A 21,181-nucleotide genomic window follows, 5' to 3' on the forward strand; every position below is an offset into this window, starting at 1 on the left:
TTCCCAGAGCCCCGCCCCTTACCATGTGGTTGGCTTAGAAACGACGTTCAGGCCAACGTAAGCACGCTGATTGGTGAGTGGTTTATTCGGCTGCCAATCAGCCGAGGCGGCCCCAGGCGTGCAGTAGCTGGGAAACATGATCATTTGCCGTGGAGTGATCTGACGGAGGGTGTGTGTGTGTGTGTCTGAGTGAGTGTGTATGAGTGAGTGAGAGAGAAGGAGTGTGAGTGTGTGTTTGCTGTAGCTGGTGCTGGAACTGGAGCTGTCGCCGCACTAAACAGCACGCTTGCGAATTTTTGCATGTCAGGAGCGGATGAGGATTGTGTCGCCGGTCATCGGCCGCTGCCCGTCTCCCGTCTCTCTGCGCTTGTGCGTAATTAATCAGCGGCATGTGGAATTGCGCGAGGATAACCAGCTGGCTTTGCGTCGCGTGCCTGCTGTTAACGACGTGGACCAAGGTGAGAAGCAGTGGGGTTCTGATGCGGTTCTGGATCGATTCGAGCGCAAAGTTGAAATCCTGAATTTGATCGATGATTGAATTGCGCACTCGTCCGTGTGATCATGCGATTTTTTGATTCGTCAGGTTGTGAAATTGCAAGCTTTTTAACTCCCGGCGGCGTTTTTTTTTGTGTGCGTGTGGGTTCCTGTCATGATTGTATGCCACAAAACATCGATTACCAGCTTGCTAAGTGATCTTTAAAAAAAAAACGAGCAATTTGCACCCGGTCGTGCTGTTTTAATGCTATAATCTAAAAATAATAATAATAATAATAATAATAAAATATAACTGCAAACGATTGCATTTGTCTCTAAAGGGCCTTTTTCTTCCTGTTTAATGGATGTATTCCTTTCTCTGATGTTATTTTTAGGTGTCCCGGGCTTCGGGCTATTTCGAGCTGCAGCTGATGAGCGTGGAGAATGTAAACGGCGAGCTGTGGGACGGAGAATGCTGCGACGGCGCGCGCAACCCGCGGGACCAGCGGTGCACGCACGACGAGTGCGACACATACTTTAAAGTGTGCTTAAAGGAGTACCAGAGCGAGGTGACCGCCACCGGACAGTGCAACTTCGGCAGCGGATCTACCGGCGTCCTGGGTGGAAATATATTCTCTTTTAAAAGCGCTAAAGGCAACAAAATCAGCGACGCCGGGAAGATCGTCATCCCGTTCCAGTTTGCGTGGCCGGTGAGTGCGCGCCTCTCTTCACATCATACCATAATATTAGGGTTTTTTTTATATGCGAGATTGGACATGCTGATGCATTCGCAGGTGATGCAAAAAAAAAATGGCAGGGTTTTAGCCGGTGTGGTCTCTGCTTAAGACCAGGACTATGCGCGCGCGTGTGTGTGTGAAAAGGATTTCTAAGGTGCATGCATGCCAACCTGATAAGCGAGGTGCAGCTGCAGGGCAGCTCTGAGGCGCACTAGATTCACCCCATGTGTGAGAGATTTATGGTGTGTGTGGGTGCGTGTCTTTTATGATTTCCCATCATTCTGCAGCATCACACACACACACACCTGGTAGGCAGTAGGCTGGCTACACGTGAGCGTGTCTCCTTTACCCTACATCCACTCACCACGCACAAACTGATGCTGATCCATTACTCTGGACTGAACGTCTGAAACAGTAGGTGCTCTTGGGCATCTCAGGTATCAGATCAGATGAGAAAGGTATCACACCTTAAAAGGACCCAAAAAAAAAAAAAACCCCAACAAACACACTATGTAGTATAGGCTGTCTGCTCTGGCGACATGCCCGGACTTTCAGCTCTCGGTGACCATGCTGACTTTCATCTTTCATTGCACTATTTACTCAAACATCTTGCCTCTGATACAGCTGGTCCAACTCAACCCCCATCCTCAAGCCAAACGTCTAAGTTAATGTGTAACTAACTATCAAACCGCTTTATGCGGGTTTTTTATCACACTCAACTTGCTTTGTGTACTTTCCCAAACTTGTGTTTTAGTGAGTTTCCCACGCAGCTCCGTCCCAGACAACCTCATCACTATATATATTAGTGCTTGTTTGTTTGTGTAAAATGGATATTTTTATATAACCTAACAGCTCCAGCACTTCCATGCCACGGCACATGACTTCATTTCCAGCTAATCCCTAACATCCCTAAATTGAATGAGATCTCCGGTTCCGCCGCATCCGGAAACTCAATTGATGTGCGTCCGGTGTAACTGCATTCCCAGTCTGTATAGTAAGAGATATTGAAGCACTTCGATCAAGCTTGGATAGTGACTGCACCACTTGTTGGAGGAGAGATAATTTGTTCCCACTATTTGCATTTGTGCTTTGCTTTTCCTTGGGGTAAGCCTGTGAGAAGTGTTCAGTGGTTGTGTGCACTCCCAATAACTGGCTTGTTCCTTTAATGGATGGCTATGTTTGTAAGAGGATACTGTAACCGATACAAGTAACCTTAGAGGTGTGAAGCAGTGTAAATTTATGAGTGTGCTTTGTATTCATCCTGACTCCGGGACTTGGTTGTTGTTTGGATAAAATCCTCTTGCTGATCGCGTCTTAGACACGATTGATGATTTGTATTGGAATCAGAAAGCAAGCAAGAGTTCTTATCTCAGGATCTGACGAGAGGTAACTTTATGTTCAGGCACAACAGCTCCAGTCGTCCGCGCTACCATGGATCAGGGCTAAAACGGCAGCATCAGCTAGACCTGATTGGGAGCTTGCTGGGGCGGTTGCTAGGAGACGGCTACACGGGCCTTCAGTAAACAATTATGTGCGGCCCTTGGTGCTCCCTTCCCCCTAAACTGGGCATTCAGTATAGCCACTTGTTCAGGCCTCACCTGGGAAAGAAGGGCCCGAGCCGTACTACTGATTGCACTATTGACCGTGCAATTAGCCAGTCACAGCTGGCTACATGTTCAGTCAACAAAAAGCGATAATTATCCGTTTAAAGCAGGTGGCTCCTGATGGAAGTTGTTTAGAGGTTGTGTGTCCGGTAAGTTTTAGAAAATGCTTGTTTGGCTGTGGGAACACACTTTTTTTTTTTTTTATCTTATTAAAATATTTTTTCACGTACGGGAATGTTTGGTATAGATAATAAAAGCTTAATGCGTAAAGCACAGTTCTGTGTGAACCTGAAAGACTTTTAAAAGTAATGCAGACTAGATTGATAAATCAGGAAATGAAGAAAACTTTCACAGATTCTTTAAAAATGTTGCTTAGGTTTATAATAATTTATTCAGCACAAAAACAAACACATTTATGTATTGACTATTTAATTGTGCATTATTTTGTTCAGATTTTGCCATATTAAGGGAGAAAAAAAATCTTTACTTATTGTCTGGTTTTGGAGACCAACTGTAGTCGTCTAACATCAGAAGGAATCTCTTACTTGATTTAAGGTGCTCCTTTTCTGCTCTTACTTCTCTCTCTCTCTCTCTCTCTTTTTTTACCCTGAACAAAACAGGTTTTTGTTCTGCTACCTCAATAAACATTTTCTTTCTCGTGACCACAGGCTCCGGCGCTTTTGTGTCGTTTTATGAAAATGGAGGGAACGACAATTAACGGTAGCATTTTCTTTGCCTCTTTATGGGCATGAAAGAGAGATTTTTAGGAGCTGAAAGATCAGGTGAATTATCAGGCGATGCATTTTTACTCAAAAGCCTCCAAGGTTTAGCTCATTTTACCTGATGTTTAGGGGAGATTTCCTGGCTTCTGAGGCCTCTGAAGCCTGTTCATCTTTAACTGTTAATATTAAAGACACATGTGTTTCTTTAGTCCGCTCTCTAGCTGAAACACTCCTAAAGCAGCGAAGTAAAGTGAGAGAAAGAAAAAGAATGTTTGACCGTTTCAGAAGAGCACAGGCCAGCCACCTCCCACTCCACCGCTCCTACATGCTGTGTGCTTTAAAACAAAAAAATACGCTCCTTTTAGAGACAGTCTTTGGCAGTATGCTTTCCAAGTCCTTGCCAGAACACGATCGATCGATTAAGTGTCGTCTTGGTTAAATCAGACAGCAATGTATTTTGCTGTTAAGGAGGGAAAAATCCAGCATGAAGAGATTGCTACAAGGTCGTGGTGTTTGAAGGAATGACAGCTAGGAATTTAGTCCCTCCACTGGCCATGTGCTCCAGTATGGAGATGCATTCATGTTTATAGTTACAGCGTTTTTAGACGCTCTTATTTAAGAAGTACTTGCAGAAGTACTTTTTTAGTCTTGAACAAAACAAAACAAAAAAACATCCAAATTTGAACTCCTTTCTCTTTTCAAGAAGAGAACCTTCTTAGGCATTGTTCAGAAGTGCTTGTCTTGCATTAAACGCTTTAACTGCTCCAGAAGCCTATGCTACCATTAATTAAAGACTTGTGGTGAGGAAATGTGGTGATCGGTAAACCTTTGTGGCTAGACCAAAGGTGGAGCTGATGACCGACCACATTGCAACAGTTGTTTCTAAACTCTGATGCTCCTCTAGTTGTTGTCAGGAAGCTCTATAGAATTCTTCTTCAGGTCCTTTCGATCAAAGACCTCTTGAAAACTGAAAGTTTATCTTCCTCTTGCTTAGAATGCAGTATTTCCAAGATCTTGCTTGAATGTTCTCGTATTAACTCTGCTCCGTTGCTTGCTTTCCGCTTATTAGCACGCTCGGGGCGAAGCGGATTTGTTTTGCTGCGTCTGTTTTGTTTACCCGCTAACACAAAGGGTCCGCGTGCGCCTGTGAACATGCACGTCTAATGCATGCGTGTGACTCTTCCTGTGGGATACGAACCCTGAGCAGGTGCGCTGCTGTAATTAAAGTGCATTAGTGCACGGCCAGTTTTTAATTCCCACTTGACCCCTGAACCTGCTGGAAATGATAATGATGATAACGCAGCTTTGGTTGGCGTCAGGGCGGCTGTAACCAGGCTTCTCAAAGCTACCGTAACTAGGCCACTCGTTTTTCAGACTTGGTAGACTGGCACGTGGCAATAAGAAATAAGAAAAATGTCGCCATGGGAGACCAGAATTTGATGAAGGTGTTGTTTCAGGGCTCTTTCCAGTTACAGGAATGAGGTTAATGAGTAAAACGGCAGCTGGAGTTGTTCGTCTGAATCATGAACATGAGCTGATCATCAGTTAGGAGCGTCGGGTAGAAGTCGTGTGATTAGACTGGTTGTCCGTTAACCATGTGTAGAATTATAAATAATTCTTCTTCTTCTTTTTATTATTATTATTAATGAATATTTTCACTTTGGGTTCCTGATGTTAGATTTCCAGTTTTGCACTGGGTTTAAGAGCTGTTCTATGTCAGCTCAGGTTTAGGTCATGCACTGGTACCAAGAGACCTCCTAATTCTTATCCCAATCGCTCTTCTGTCTCAACGTATTATTCAAGTAGGTTCTGAACATCTAGTCGTGGCCTCCTGGCTCTAACACTCAGCAGAATGGTGTGCTCTGTTGTTTATACACATGAGCCCTTGTCTCAAGAGTGCTCCTTATCTTTGAGAACTTTGTGGCACCTTTTTGTGTACATGCATGTGTGTGGCCTTTACTGCTTAATTAGGAGAAAGGGAGGGGTATGTTGTGTTGTCAGAGCATTGCCAATGGTCTTGTTGGCATAGTAGCGGAATGCTAAATGGGTCATGTGTGTATACACACGTACATGAAAACAGAGTACCATAGACTGCTCCTGCTTCTGCCAGTAAATCACTTGGTGCCTACCGTTTGATATATAAATAAATATATATATATACAGTACCAATACACTCACTAGGATACGTGTGTGTGTGTGTGTGTGTGTGTGTGTGTGTGTGTGTGGTTAACAAAACGTATTGTATTCGGGCCTTGCGCTTCCGAGTGGAACTCGACCCGAGTGAAGGAGCGAGCTGAAAGCAGGGTGGTTCCGATGAACGAATATCGTTTACCAGCTAGAGGGCCCAAAGTACATGTCAGGCTGTGTGTCGCTGCCTCACAGGCGCACAAAGCCCCTTAACAAAGCTATTGTCTGCCTTTGTAATCTGGAAGTCTTGCGGAAAATGGCAATTGTCGAAGTCGGAACAAGAGTCACAGCAAATGAGCTCATTTGCCGAGGGGGTCAATGGCTTTTCGCTGAGCTAGGCTGTGCGACTCTGTGTGAGAGTTTCTAGCAGGTCAGTAAGCCGCGGCATCCAGCGCTCATTCGAAACAGCCCTGCTCACCTGGGAGTATTCGTTTTCTATGGGAAAGTTTGCAGAAAAGTCGGCATTGTCGAGGGGGACCGTAAGATTGACAAGAGGAGCGAAGGGATGTACTGATTGATAGGTTGATTGACAGTGCTGTCTGATGGGGACGGGGTTTTTCCTTTGGCCTGGGAATGAAAGTTTAGTGCAGATAGAAAAAGTATTAAGTGTATAGGCAACGACTTTTCAAACCTGGCAAAACCATACAAATCCTATCTATAGTCTGTCAATATACTATAAACTAAGGATGGGAATCACCAGAGTCCACCCGATACGATATCATCATGGTACATGGGTCCCCATTCAATTAATATTTTTTTTGTTTTGTTTTGTTTTTTTGATTTCATTTCATTTTTAAGATCTTCATGCTTTCGAAAACAGTTGCCAGAACTCAAAAGTATTATACCTTAGCTTTATTGCACATCTTCACAACTGAATTAAATATTTATCTTATTCCTCATACCATAAAATTTCTTATGTATTTAAATTAAACAAAAAATCGTCATTTTTACTGAACAGCATGTATCTCTGGCATTCCGTGTGCTAGGAGTAAATTATCTGCTACGCTTGTTTAGAAAAACCAATCATGGCAGATGAGTGTGTGAATGAATAGTTTAGAGTGTACCACCTGTAGGATTATGATTATAGAAGCGGTGACGTTTTACTGCCTCAAATGCCGCAGCTTCTTATGTGTACATGTGTAATGAGTGGGTCCCGAGACTATTTTTCTTACAGAGTTTGAAGAAAAGGCCGATCTAAGGCTTTTTAACGAGTACGACTTTTGCTAAGGTAACTCTTAAGATGCATTTCTGTTGCACCACTTACAGTAGAAGCTCTGCACAGGATCGTTATATATTTAATGACTGATCAGGCCGAAAAGTAGAGATGCACTGGTCGACCAGCGAGTGACCGGGATTGGCTATTACAAATGTAATAAATGATTAAATAAATCAATTTGAACACAAAAGAACTGAATCTCACTGAATCTTAATATAATTTTTGTTTCATGATTTACAATTCTAAACAAACGGTGCTTCTACCTGCTGTGCTGCCTGCCAATGTGTAAATAGTTTAGAGCGCACCACCTGTAGGATTATAGAGGAACTGTGATGTTTCCTCACTTCAAATGCAACCATGTACTGTATAAATAAATAAAAAATCGATTTGAGTGCAGAGATACATTAATTGAATCATAGTTCATCACTAAATTGATTCTTCCGTCTTTAATATAAACCTAGGATTTTACTAAAATCCATTGTCTCTAGGCATTAATTGTCTGCATTTGTAAAGCTTCTCGAATGCCCTTCAGGTCTTGTTTTTTTTTTTTTTTTTATAATTCGGTTAATGATCTTTACAAATGATCAAGAAAACTAGTGATAAAACGGGAAAAAAAAAAAAATTTCTTTCAAGTAAAGGGCAAGCACTATGTATAGACCTCTGCTTTCCACATGGTTCCCATAGGACTAACATGAGCCGTTTGTGTCTGCCATTTACTTTGATGTGGCCCCATACCTCTACCTCGCTCTTGCCCTATTATTACCTGAGCCATAGGAACCCTCTGAAGCAGACACATAAACTAGGCTGCTCTAGTTCGAGGCAATCTTCAAGGAAATGTGTGGGCTCCCAACAGAAAAAGGTTGAACCAGTATTAGTGTGTGAACGTGGAAGAATACAGTAGGTAAATATAATAGAGTTATGAAGACGACCCATGCTGTTTCTTTCAGAGACCTTGAAGATGAATGTCAGGTCAACCTGTCTGCCCCTTGCATGTTTGGGACCTCCGTATGTGTGTGTGTCTGTGGGAGGAGATGACGTTGTAGTCAGCACAATGATTGATTACAGCAAGTTTTTTTTTTTTTTTTCCTTCCTCCCCTTCCCACCATTGAAGATGTAATGTCATCGTCGTTGAGCTAACCTATGACCCGCCTGACATCCTTAGCCCTTCTCTTTATGACACAAAGTCTCGGCTTCACAGACACAACCGTGGCCTTGTGCTGGAGAAAGAGACTGACACGCCTCCTTCATGACATTGACTCGAGGCCACTGAGCAGAAATTGTACATATTAGCATACAAGCTAGGTTTTGTCCCCAGGGTAAACGGAGAGAACAGACTTGAGGCCTGGTAGGCTGTTCCAGTCGAGCCCCATAAATTTCCACTAAGGGAAATGGCAGTCTGCTCCACAAAAGAGATGGGCGTTCTGAACTAAACGTGTTAAATGAACCAACTACTATACACTGATCACAACCAGTACGCAAATAATAGCCCCTATATGTGGTTTCCTTTTGAACGTAAAGGTATTTTAAGCACGTTTAGTGAACTGAAGTGAAACTGTAGGTTGCTGAATAGTTAAAAGCCTACGCTCTGAGATGTGTGTTAAGCCGGGGTTTAGTTCTCAAAGCCAAAATCACGGTTTGCGGGTTTGAGAAAACGTCCTACAACATTCATCCTGTCGCCAGAACGAAAATTGTGAGAACATCTCTGAGCGTCTTTCAACCTAAAGAACAGGGAACGTTCCCATCTCCGGGCATTAAAAAAAAAACCCTTTCAGCAGCTTGTAACTGTCGTGTCACACATTTGGCTGTAATTGCTATAGTGGATCTTTCAGCTCAGGGTGGCCCACCTAGTCTGTGTAAGTGGAGAGAGGAGAATTTAGTAAGCCTGGATTGATGTCCCAGATTAATGAAGATTACATGCTGTAGTTACTCAGCTTGGAAGGAATAACTACCATGCTGGCCCTCTGTGGGTCATCTATCACAAGGTGTCACTGGAAGCCTTTTTTGGCAAAACAAAAAGAGAGAGATTGCGCCACTCTGCTGAGAGCAGTTTTGAGTCGGTGTTCCCCATTGGATAGCGCACAAATCTCCTTCAGTCCCGTCAGTCTTTCTGAGGTGTCCTGGGAAGGTGCGGCCAAGTAGAACGTGAGGGGAGGAGAGCGGGATCATGGTGCGTCAGCCAGGGGAAGCGTGTCCCGTCTTACAGTTCCTCCTGTTAATAGAAGCCAGGAAATGAACCATTCTTCCTGTGTCCCCGTTAAGAGTTACTCGGATATTGAGACACATTCTCATTCTCTCCTTCTCCCACCTATCCTGTTAAAGATTATTCATAGGCCACTTTTGCAAGTTGCTTCTCCTGCAGGGATTGGGTTATAGGCTCGCTGTGGATGAGGCATGGGAAAGCTCTTGGGTCGCGTGACCTAATGCTCAACATGAGCAGAATGACCTTTACACAGTCCCCATGGCGAGAAGTGCTCGACTGGATGTCACTTGGTGGTGACAGGAGTGCTGGAGGGAAAGCACCGTGCCGTCTTTCGGGTCTGAGCAGCCTTCCGTGCTACTTCAGTTCTGATGTTTTTGATCGGGTGAGCAGGGAGGTGCAGAAATCATCGTAGCCTCCACGGGAAAAGTCCTAAATTTTGAATGGCAGTGTCGTAGTCGCCCGAGTGCGAGTGTGCACGCGCACACATTCGCACGCACGTGAGTGCACGCTCACTGTAGGTTAGCACTGCAGCGTGGGAGGCTTTTTTTGAAGCCGATGAGATCCCTGATGAGAGGTCTCAGGGGTCAGCGAGAGCCTCACTCCCTACAGCCCCCTCTAATTTCAGCTTTACCCTTCCATCCCATCCTCTTCAGAGCCCAACCCCCTACCGTGGGAAGCTGCACCTGTGACTCCTTTCACCACACACACTTGCTCACACACACCCACGTACACCATGCATGGCTGATCAATATTATCCTTTTCCATAGTTTCCTTCACACTTTCAAAATAATACGGTACACTAGAGTTTGTACAGGTGGTATCGGCCGAAGCAATAACAAAGGTTTAATTTGTTCCATCACAGGCTTCATCTTCCAAGCAAGCTGCACCTGTCAAACCATACAGTCGTGGAAAAAAAAAATAAAAGAATTGTTGCGTATTAATCAGTACTAGTTTGTGTAACTCGGGTTCATTTCTAGAGAAAACGTGGGGTCATAACAGGGCCGAATGAGGTCACAGGGCATAATTGGAGTGCAACAATCCCAGTTAAACTATTATTTTTTTCCTCAGCCTGCATGTCTGTCTATCTATCTATCTATCTATCTATTTATCTATCTGCTCTTTTTTTAAGTGACGGTGGCTTGCGTTCCTCACATGTCTACAACGATGTCTATTTTGAGGTTGTGTGTGTGTTGCTATAGGAATGTTTCTGGAGCGTCTAGAGACTCCGGTTGATGGGTTGTCTCAGGACCGCGTTTCGGATAGAAGCCTTTGTTGAACGCTCTCCTCCCCCCATTCCCTTTATCCTCATCCAGTCGTTTGGGGGCAGCTGTCACATAATCCAGCTAATCAGAGACGGGGTGTGTGGGAACAGGACTGTCCCATACTCCTTTAGTGTGACACTTTTTTTTTCCCCCTTCCAGATAGCCCTTTCCTGATAGCACTGATTGTTTTCAGACAAGAAACTCTTGCTAATACAGGAGCTGGGGGATGGGCAGGACGTCTTAGAAGACGATCCATAATCCTGGTCCAAGTAATCTGTAGTACACAACAGCAAGGATGTGTGGAGTCAACATTCCCTCAACGCCACCCACCACCACCTAGCCATTCAGAAACAGACAAACATCAATCCTTGCATCTTTCAGATCATCCAGCTTGTGTGTGCCATCATGTTGATTACCTCCACCATCCCACACTCAAAGCCGAACATCATATTATTCCAGATACTGGAGCGTGGTACTGATACAAAGCAGGGTGACCCAAGCCCTTCGCTCGTCACTTGTAAAGCAGCTGTTATGGTCCTGCAGAGGTGAGCCGTCAAAGCCGCAGCAGGAACTCGGTGACTTGATTAAAGATCATGGCAGCGTGATTCAGCTTTTCTTTGCGCTATCCCTTGCAGACAGGTGCACTAAACCAGCAGCACTGTCTCATTTGGCTGTGTGAGGGTAAAGTTTCATTTGGCGCTTGCGTCCTTTTGAATACTGTTTCCAGGGAGAACATGAGAAGTTTGGAGATGATCTCATTGCACAGGAAGTGAAAGGAACCTGAAGTGTCAGGATGAACAAATACAGATTGAGATTTGGACAAATAAAAATTGGTTACTGAATCACCAGGGATGCTATATTATCACGATACCCAATTGTCGATTCGAATTATATTGCGATTCTGTTAGTATCAAGATTTTGTAAATATCTTGGGTCTAAATTATTATTATTATTTATTTATTTATTTGTACATCACTAAATCAAGTTTTTATTTTTTATTTTTTTTATTATTTACTCATCTCAACTAATCAGCCGAAAACTTTTATCGTTCCCTTTTTATAAGTACCTGTTAGCATGACAGCGCTTACTGTTGGTATGTATATATTCCACATGGAGCATACTGTACATATGCACATTTTCTGGAGTGCATATGAACATTATCCATGCACCTAAGATAAAGTAATACATCCTTATAATAAATACAGTGGTGGCCAAAAGAATTAATGAAATGATTTAATGGCATTCTCAAAATGTCACAATAACGCCAATCAATCAAGATGATTAGAATAATTTATTTAATGCAGTGCAATTGCTATGCAACAATCAATATTTAGTAGGAGGTCCTTTATTCTTCCAGATCTGGATCTGGCTCGGCACGGAGTCGGAAGGACGTGTGCAGTACTCTGGTGTCACTCGCTCAATCCATTCCTGCTTGATTGCTCCCTGAAGATCATATACAGTAGACTGCTACTGCATTCTATACTAGGTCTGACCCAGGCCACGTCTCTCCAAGCTGAATAGCGTTGTCACATAGCCTGTTTTTCAAATGGTATTCAGTTAATTGATACAACGTTGCAGCCAGGTGGGCTAGAACTAATTAGTCAAAGTGGAGAACTATAATAAATAGACATGTTGTTTTAATACTTTAATACATTGCACTCAAATTCCTTTAATTGATTCTCAGATATCGTAAATGTTTGATTGCGTAACGCATTACAACGATGGTATAATGATTCCTATGGATTTTATCTTCCTGCTTTAAACCGAGCTGTGGGTGTAATTTCCCTATATCTTTAGATGCATTTGGAATCTGCCCTTTTTTTCCTGCCCCATTACCGATGTTGCGAATCCTCCTCCGCTTTCTGTAATGTCTTTAATACATGCTTTGTACTGACTGAACATGGTTTTTTTTTTTTTTCCCTTCTTTCCTTTCTCTACAGCGATCCTACACGCTCATCGTAGAGGCATGGGACTGGGACAATACCACTCAAAACAGTAAGTACAGTTTCCTTCTTGTTTTTAATATTGTGTGAACATGCATGTGTTGTAATGTACAGTACAATTTTTTTCGAATAAGCATGAAGTCATAAACATATGATAACGACTAGATGCCGTTAACGTGATATCATTGGCTAATAATTGTTTTCCCCCAACAACCCACTCATTAGTATATTCATAATTATGTAGTTCAGTTCCATTTCAGTTTATGATTAACAGAATAAAAGACATTTAGTCATAAATGCAGAGGAATAATGAACGACTAATGTATATTATGATGACTAACGAGGTTAAAAAGTCAAATTGGAGTTGAGGTTGTATTTGAGGAAGTGATGTTGCAGTCCAAAACAGAGCTGTCTGTCACATGCTTTTAAAAAAAAAAAAAAAAAAAAAAAAAAAGAATCACATACTCAGTGTTTTGTAACAGCTGAAGGAGGGTTGCCAGGAGGGAAATTTGTTGTGAACAAAAACCTGTGTGAAATCCTCTTTTAGATGATTCATAAACAGTAATTTTCCTGTAAGCTGTACTGTAGGCCCTATGAGTAGAGCCGTGTGCTGTGTGGGAGTGGGAGTGGGATGGCACAATTTCAGTAAAACCGTCAACTTCTTGACAGGAAACATTTTTCAAGACAATCCGAGAAGCTATACAAATATATACGTATAAAAAAATGTTCATAACTTCTACCATCTTATTCTATTCATCTAATAACTTTTTTGCAAATATTATGGCAGTCTATGATTTGATGTATCCGCTGCAGCTTCTCCACACCGAACGAAATAAGACCGGCAATAGGAGCGTTAAGAGCGGTCATCTCAAATTGGACTCCGCTTACCAAAGTCACTGAGCTCACTGATCACGTTACTGTTCCAGCTTCTGATTACAGTGCAAGAAGGAGGTTGTCCAGGCATGAGGAATTCATGCACTACATCATCCTCAACACTTTCAAACAATTACTTCGCATGTAATTAAATCGGCACGCGAACGGAATTATAACGCGGCTCGATCGCCTGAACTCGCCCGAACGAACTAATCTTAGACCGTATCGTCAGTAGACCTGGACGTTCATTATTTATTAGTATATCGACCAGGGACACTAATTCAGAATCATGGCAATGTCTCATTCATGTCGAAAGAACAATCACGTACAGTAAGTGTGAAGCATACACAGTGCAGTGCACTTTAATATTATAATCATTACTATCGGATGTGGTTTTTCAATTTTCCAACCAGGTTATCGCGTTAACAAGCCCTGATTAGCATCAGATTTATTTATACAGTCGCTTAATATTGTCCATCCATTAATAGTTTATAGCTTTAAATCAACCTCAACTCAACTGAAAGTGAACTCAAATGTGTTTCTGTAAAAAAACTAAGATCGTCGTTCTTTTTGGCCAGATGTTTATCTAGCTCAAGGTTTCAGTGGAGTAAACGGAGACGAAGTTTACCGCTTTCAAACATTGAAACTGGAAGAATTTATCATTATTTCATATTATATATTATTATATATCATATTAGGCCCATTTTTCTGAGTATTATACCCAGATGTGTTGTTGAGCATCCCGTTCCATCTTTACCTGCTGCTATAATACACTTCCACTTCACTATTGGTGAAGGAAGGTGAGGAGGCCTGGGCCTCGGTGTTCCTGTTAATCCAGTGTTTTAATGATTCTGAGCTCAGGGCAGGACACTTGAGTTCTTCCGCTCAGACCATGACTTCATGGAGCTCATGTCGTGCATAAGGACTGGAACAAGTTAAGTCTGTTTGATCAAATGAAGGGAAATTGTAAAGCTACAGCATTCTGTATTCAAACTTTGTTGCAATGTTTTGGGGTAGAGCCACACATGGGTGAGATTTTCATGTGTTCGTCCCGGACTGGATAAGTGTTGAATTAATTTTGCATCACATTGGTAGAACGTATTGCAGAACTGGTAAGCATTCTGCTAATATTTTATTTTGTTGTTCACTTCTGCTGCTGTGCATCACTGATCAGAACGTAAATCGGATTCAGGATTTGTTGATGGAAGGAGACAGAATAGTTGATTGTGGGTCGCCAGTCCTAATTCCCCGAGTCATTTGTACAAGTACTCGTAGTTTTAATGTCATATCAGTTGTAGCCTGTAGGTTAGTTTGAGGGCTTCTCTTCTAGGTTCCAGCAAATGGAGACTCTGGAGTGGACCTGGGCGCCATCGGGCCGCAGCTGTATCCTGTTTTCCTTCGTCCGTCCGGCCGCTGATTCCACCGCCTTTGTCTCGCTTGAGGACTTGTCAGGAGGAAAGGGGTTTGAACGAAAGAATTTAACTTATGCGAGAAAAGGTGGACGCTGGCTGGCAAGAAATGTACTGGCAAAGGGAGGCAGCCTTTGAAGTGCGGATGCAATCGGTAAAATGACTGTACGTCCCGGCTTCTGGAAAATGCAAACATGTGCCTCTCCTGCAGTGTGAAGTCATGATGTCCTGTTTTTCTCTTCGAGTTCTTCCCAAGCAGAAGGCTAAGACAATGGGAGAGACTGGACAGAGAGGTTTCACACTCACACTGGGCCTGAGAATCTGGGCTGTGGTGTTTCAGACCTTCGTGCTGAAGGAGGTTTTTATTTTGGCATAGAGCGAGTCGGTTTAGAACGTACATCTAAGATGGCTGCCGAGCAGGTGCTTCCAAATGAGGTTACGGATTTATTTGTTTTCCAGCAGCTGCTGAGGAGTCAAGGGGCTCCCTGACAAGGGAGAGGATTTGGAGAGATCAGAAGTTACATCTTAGTATCTTCCACCTCCGTGTCATGTCATTCCTGCAGCTGTCCAGAGTGTATCTTTAACCATGCTGGAAATAAGGCAGATTAAAGGGCAGTAAATGGAAAATCCATTCTTAATGACTTGCACATTAGTATTTAGAATTAATATGTAGCGTTTAATTGTGTCAATTATTTATATTATGCCTAAATTCTGAGTTCTGTCTATCCAGCTCTATCATATCCTCATCAGCACTGGGGATGGGAATCACCAGGGGCCATTCGATATGATATCACAAAACCTAGGTGCTGATATGATTTTGTTTTGCGATTCTATAAGTAGCACAATTTTATATTCATTTTTTGTAAATGTACAATTGTGAACATTTACAATTTATTGAATAATTTACTCCAACCACAGAGTGATGTGATGCCTGTGGGGATCGAAGGCCTGCTCATCTGGTCTGATCCCACAGAAAAGCTAACGTACCAAATATTGCTGAAAAAACTTAGTGCTAGAAAGGCACCAGAACACCCAGTGCACCACAGCATACCGCATATAGGGCTTAGCAGGCAAAGATCTCAATCGAATCAAGCATTCGTGGCATGCCTTAAACAAGCCGATCCACGGAGGCTTCACCCTGCAGACCAGAGCACTGAAAGGATCCACCACTATACATCATTTCCACTACACTGGTTCTGGTGCTCGGCTGGTGCTGGACTGGGAACCACCGAGAACCGGCCCGCATTTACATTAGACAGGAGCTCAGCGGGAGCTGCATGATAATACGTCACAGGCCACGCCCACTAAACCGGAATGAACATGGCCAAAGTCAGTTCACTGGTTATTCTCCAAACTATGAAAATGTATTTTAGTATCCAAAGGCAGCTTATTCGACGTCTTATAACCGCTGAAAGTCTTTCTTCAGTCTTTTTAGCTTATTCACCATTTGCTCGGTTGTTCGTGTGAAGCCTGCGACTATTAGTTCTTCTCTTATTTCCTCATACACTTTTTTTTTTTCTTTAAGCACTTTCCAGTTTCTTCTGAATCTCGGCGGATGTCCAAATTGCTAAAAGCGCTTTTGTTTCGTCCGCGCTCCACATTAACGGACTTTGGGTCTCCGCCATTTTTTTTACGCTCCCTATAACTCCGCCCACCGCTCGTGATGTCACGGGTTCTCGCGACTAGACCAGCAGAGTTTAGGGGCCGGTTCGGTGCTTATTTTAGGGCACCGGCTCCAAATTTCTTCTGTGGAAAAGCACGGCACTGGCCGGGAACCAGAGCAGTGGAAAAGGGGTACTAGTGTCCTAGTGCCAGACATCACAGCACACCTCCTGAGATCTTACAGTGTTATGCCTGGGATGGCCAGGGAAAACCACATGATATTGCTGAACTAATTGGTGTATATTCATTAAAAGACACAAGGTGCAATAATGTGGTTAAACCTCATTTTGTTAGTCTCTACACGGTTGGCATGCTTTTGTTTTCATATTCAAATCTTCCCATGCACTTCTCGGATTATTTGCCTAACAGTAGTTAATGGGAAAAACTCTCCCATTCTTTTGGGCTGACTTCTTAGAAACATGCTTAAATTTTCATTATTTATGACAACGTGACCTGTGCTACCATGAAAGAGCAGATCCTGCTGCAAATGCCTGTCCTCTATTTAAGCCAGTCCCCACTGAGTTTAGATTTCGGAGACGAGGGTGCCTGTCACTAGGAGGTAATAATCTAGTCGTAGTGGGAGTCCGGTGCTGCAGTGTGTCATCACTTATGCTCGACTCGTCCAGCTTTAAAAATCAGCTTAGTCTCCAGAAGCACCGCCGTAACGAGCTTTATAATGTTGCCGGATAGTGCGTGTTTAGTATGCAGCGAGAAGCGGCTGCGCGTTGTGCGATGTTCTCCCAACTGGTCCGGTTCCAGCCCGTTCTTCTTTGCATCAGAGTGTACTGTAGTTATAAATTTTTTCCTTTTTTGTCTCTCTTTTATTTCAAAATGGCAAGCTAAAGGGATAGCTTTGCATAGCTGAAAGAGCGCTGCAGTCCATGTTAGTGCTCATTATTCTGAAGAGAATGAGCTAAACGTATAGGAAAATTAGTGTCTTTTTAGGACTGACACAATATTCAAATCCAGCCGACAGCATGTGAGGACCGTGTGCGTGTCGTGGGGCCTCACCAGCCTCAGGAAAGGTCCTGTTGCATTGTGTTTACATGGCAGGAAGGGCTCTGGACAGGGTAGTGTTTAGACATTGGGCAGAGCAGCCCAGCAAAAAGCTCACTCCATTGTTCTTTATCTGGAAGCGCCAGGGCTATTTCTGTTTTCGTTGCTTAATTCGTCTGACATTGTCAGTGAATGGAGAGGAAAGTCTGTGTGTATGTCTGTGTGTGTGTGTGTGTGTGTGAGAGAGAGAGAGAGAGAGTGAGAGAGAATAGTTAAATGCAGGGGGAGGGTGGGTTTACAGTCGAAGCGTCAGGCCACAGGAAATCGCCCCCCGCTTCCACTGTGATTGTTTGCTGTCTCCAATCCCACCACGATAAAGATCGTTTTCTTTGTTGGATTTGGCAGATTGGTAAAAAGAAAGAGTTAATGCTCGTGCCCACGGGCTCGGGTGAGAATCTTGCTGAGGCTTGTGCCATCATGCAACCAGAGGACGACGAAGCTGCTTTTTCTAAAGGGAAGGTGTGGTGGAATGTATAAATGCTTCAAGGACTAAAACTGCGATGTGAAAGTCAGGCAATTCATAGGGGTGTTTCTGTGAGCGTGCTTGTGTGCATGAGTGTGTCCCCTCCTGTCTCTGTCTGCCTAGCTCTCCCTAGTAACAGCACTTGGTTATACCACCCTCTCAGCACTGTCTCTTCTCCAGGCCATGTAGAAATGCAGCCTGACACACATTTGCTTAAAATCAGAGTAGTCCAACAAAAAAAAAAACGAACTGTTCTTCTTTGGCAGGGAGTTAATTAGATAATGATTTGAGGTTGTATGAGACAAGTGGGCTTGCAAGGCAGGGACTTGGCAGGTGCAAGAAAGACTGAGTCACTGAAGCAGGATGGGGATTTATGGCTTTATACTGAGGGTCTGCCCCTGCACTTGTTGGACACGGTGATCTCCCTTTTGTTACTGGCTTGTTAGTGCAAGTGAACTCTGTGTGTGTGTGTGTGTAGCATCTTTAGATCCGTTTGTGCTTAGCTGTTGTGGGGGTGGATACAATGACCCAAGAAGCATTTAATTCTACAGAGTGCTTGTTGAGATGATGTCTGTGCACAGCTCGCCTCCTACAGTAAGTTCTCCTCTTTGACTCTTTAGGTGAGGAGCTGCTGATTGAGCGACACGCTCACACAGGCATGGCAAACCCCGGAGACCCGTGGCAGGTCATCGTCCACCCTGGGGCCACGGCCCGTCTGGAATACCGTGTCCGCATCAAGTGCGACGAGAACTACTACGGCATCAAGTGCAACAAGCAGTGCCGGCCTCGTGACGACTATTTCGGGCATTACCGCTGCGATCCTTCCGGGAACATCGTCTGTCTGGAAGGATGGATGGGCACGGACTGTCGAACAGGTGAGACCCGTTACTTGTTCAACATGTTAGAATCCAGCTCGCCTTTCGTGTAACCTTAAGAATTGGTTATAAACAGGGTTTGGTTTATTGGGACAAGAATGCTTGAACCCAGGCAACCTATTTAAACTCCGACCTTCCGCACCATGTAAAGGAGCCTGCCGCTCTTCACGGTTTCACAGCCCAGTAATCTTTACTCCTCAGCCTGAAGCGAGATGTTCTGTAAATGACACCTTCACAGACCCAGAGTCACACTTTCCATTAGCCACGTTAGCTCAGTTCACACAGGAAGTGGTGTCGTTTACACCACGTCCTATAGAGCTCAGTGGTTTTTAGTGTGTTTGTGGCTGTGGATTGGGTGATGGAGGGTGGGAGGGAGGCTGTTAAACACTAAATCACCATGCCTTCTAGAACAACAAGGGAACGAGGCAGAAGGTTGGGTTGTGGGCGGGGGCCTGGATTTATTTATTTTTATTTCATTGCATGTTTTTGCATAGGGTCGTTAATGCGTGTCGTGTTCGAGTCTAGGGAGCATCATGAATTCTCACATCTTCTATAATGGATCAAAATGAGACTGATGTTTCTCTTCTCATCCCTTTCTGCCACCCACATCCCATCTCTCTCTCTCTCTCTCTCTCTCTCTCTCTCTCTCTCTCTCTCTCTCTCTCTCTCTCTCTGCAGCGATCTGTAAGCAGGGCTGTAATCTGATTCACGGAGGCTGCACAGTGCCCGGGGAATGCACGTAAGTGGCAGAGTGTAGTTTCATGCTTGCTTAGCCCAGCTGATCTGGCTGCTTAAGTTCAGCAGGCCATATGCGTGCATGCAGATAAGGGCTTTTGACCTGTTTACTTTACCATTAATTAATCAGTGCACTGGAGCCAGTGTTTGTGTGAGCTTTTTCTTTTTCTTTTTTTTTCCCCCATGTTTGTTTGTGCCACTCACTAAAGTAGAGCACAATGTAAGAGATATCAGTAATTGGAGAGGGGGCGGGGGGGGGGAGGGGGGGGGCTCTACTATAAGCTTCATTGCATTCTGTTCCACATAGTGTATACTGTAATTGCATGGGGTGAATCATAAAAATAATCTCCAACACAAAATGCTCTGTTAAATAACACACCTAATTCCGTTGACTTTCCTTTATTTTTATTTCTTTCTACGTTGAAAAAACGATGCTGAAGGTGTTCAAAATATGCAATAGTCTGCTTTGAACAGTTGATATTAAGACATGTCCGCTGCTTATGCTCTGTAAAGCCTTCACAACGGCTCTATCCTGAGGTCGGGTTTTTAAGCCTGGTAATTTGAAATGAACTTCTCTGCAGCAGAGGTAAGTTTTGGTCTTGCTTTCCTGGTATGGTCTTCATGGAGAATCCAGGATCATATACATCTTTCTTTATTCTGTTTTGTTTAACCTCGATGTGTTTAAACTTGATCGCCTCCTGAAGCAGTTCATAAAAAAGTTAAATTGGTAATCTGTGCTCGGAGGAGAGGAAAGAGTGATGCTTCCTCTGCTGGAGCTTGCTGTGGAATCCTCTGACGTCACTGTCCCCTCTGTCTCTTCCTGCCTCTCGGCCTGCGCTTGGCTAGCCATGCTTCCTAAAACCACAGGAAGAGCCCGAAGCCTCGGTCTCCTTAAAACAGGCCCCAGAGCACGGCTCAGCTGTGTGATTGATTTACTTATTTGTTTATTTATTTATTTTTCCCTGTGCAAAGTGTGGAGTCTCGTAGTTGCATGGGTGGACCTGTCACACAGTCATCAGACCAGGAATGTATACTAGAGCAATGATGGTGGGGTGTTGAATATTTCTCGACATTCAACACCGAGGTCTAAGCGGTTGGGAAGCTGTTGCTTCAGGGGTATATTTGGGTGATCCCACGCCCCTAGGTTCCCCCTGATTGGCATGTAGTTCAGGAGAAAAGAGTGCCCTGAGCACATACTCTGAACATCCTCAGGAGATTGGGATCGTGTCATCTCAGTTGACTTAGCTTATCGACTAGGAGGCAGATTTATTGAGCGTATTTGCTACCAACCAAAAGGAGGATGTTGGGAGGATGGTGGAGCCCCCACGCCCTGCAGGATGGAGTGATTTCTTTCCCTGCTGTCATCAAGCTAGTTGGTCAGGGAAGGAAGGAACGGAGGGAGGGGCCCTTTTTTCTGAAGTTGCAGCCGTTCTTTCTCTTTTGAATTAAATGGAAAAGACGTTGTCTAAAGGCAGTCTGAAGCTGGGTTTTGTTTGCTCCAGCCCACCATAGAATTAAGTCAAAAAATGACAGAGGAATGTGTATTTAGGCCTTCCAGCTGCAACACATAAGACTGCAAGTATCAACGTATGGGTTTTAGAGGCTTGTTCCTAACAATCACGGACTTGTCTTAGCACATTATACTTTATTTGCCAAGTCGTTTCTCTTTAGAATGAACGAGCTTGCGTTTGGCAGCGCTTGGCAACGCTGAACGCCTCCAAGCTGAAGCGGGGTTTAGTTTCCCCTCAATGCGTGCTGGACAG

At 43.8% G+C, this 21,181-nt stretch overlaps 1 protein-coding gene across 3 annotated transcripts in view; it reads left to right on the top strand.

Annotated features, from left to right (window-relative positions):
• Positions 1-21,181, top strand: part of jag2b (jagged canonical Notch ligand 2b) — a 37,514-nt gene that overhangs the window by 412 nt on the left and 15,921 nt on the right. For 2 of the 3 annotated variants that reach the window (XM_053489524.1, XM_053489525.1), the window contains exons 1-5: positions 164-458; positions 870-1,184; positions 12,343-12,397; positions 18,429-18,683; positions 19,362-19,422. In XM_053489524.1, coding sequence (XP_053345499.1) covers positions 390-458; positions 870-1,184; positions 12,343-12,397; positions 18,429-18,683; positions 19,362-19,422 — 755 coding nt within the window. In that variant the 5' untranslated portion in view covers positions 164-389. Of the gene's footprint in view, positions 1-7; positions 459-869; positions 1,185-12,342; positions 12,398-18,428; positions 18,684-19,361; positions 19,423-21,181 lie in introns of those variants that run through there. The other variant, XM_053489523.1, reaches the window with a different exon arrangement.

The sequence above is a fragment of the Clarias gariepinus genome, chromosome 27 (assembly GCF_024256425.1).
Source record: "Clarias gariepinus isolate MV-2021 ecotype Netherlands chromosome 27, CGAR_prim_01v2, whole genome shotgun sequence".
NCBI lineage: Eukaryota > Metazoa > Chordata > Actinopteri > Siluriformes > Clariidae > Clarias > Clarias gariepinus.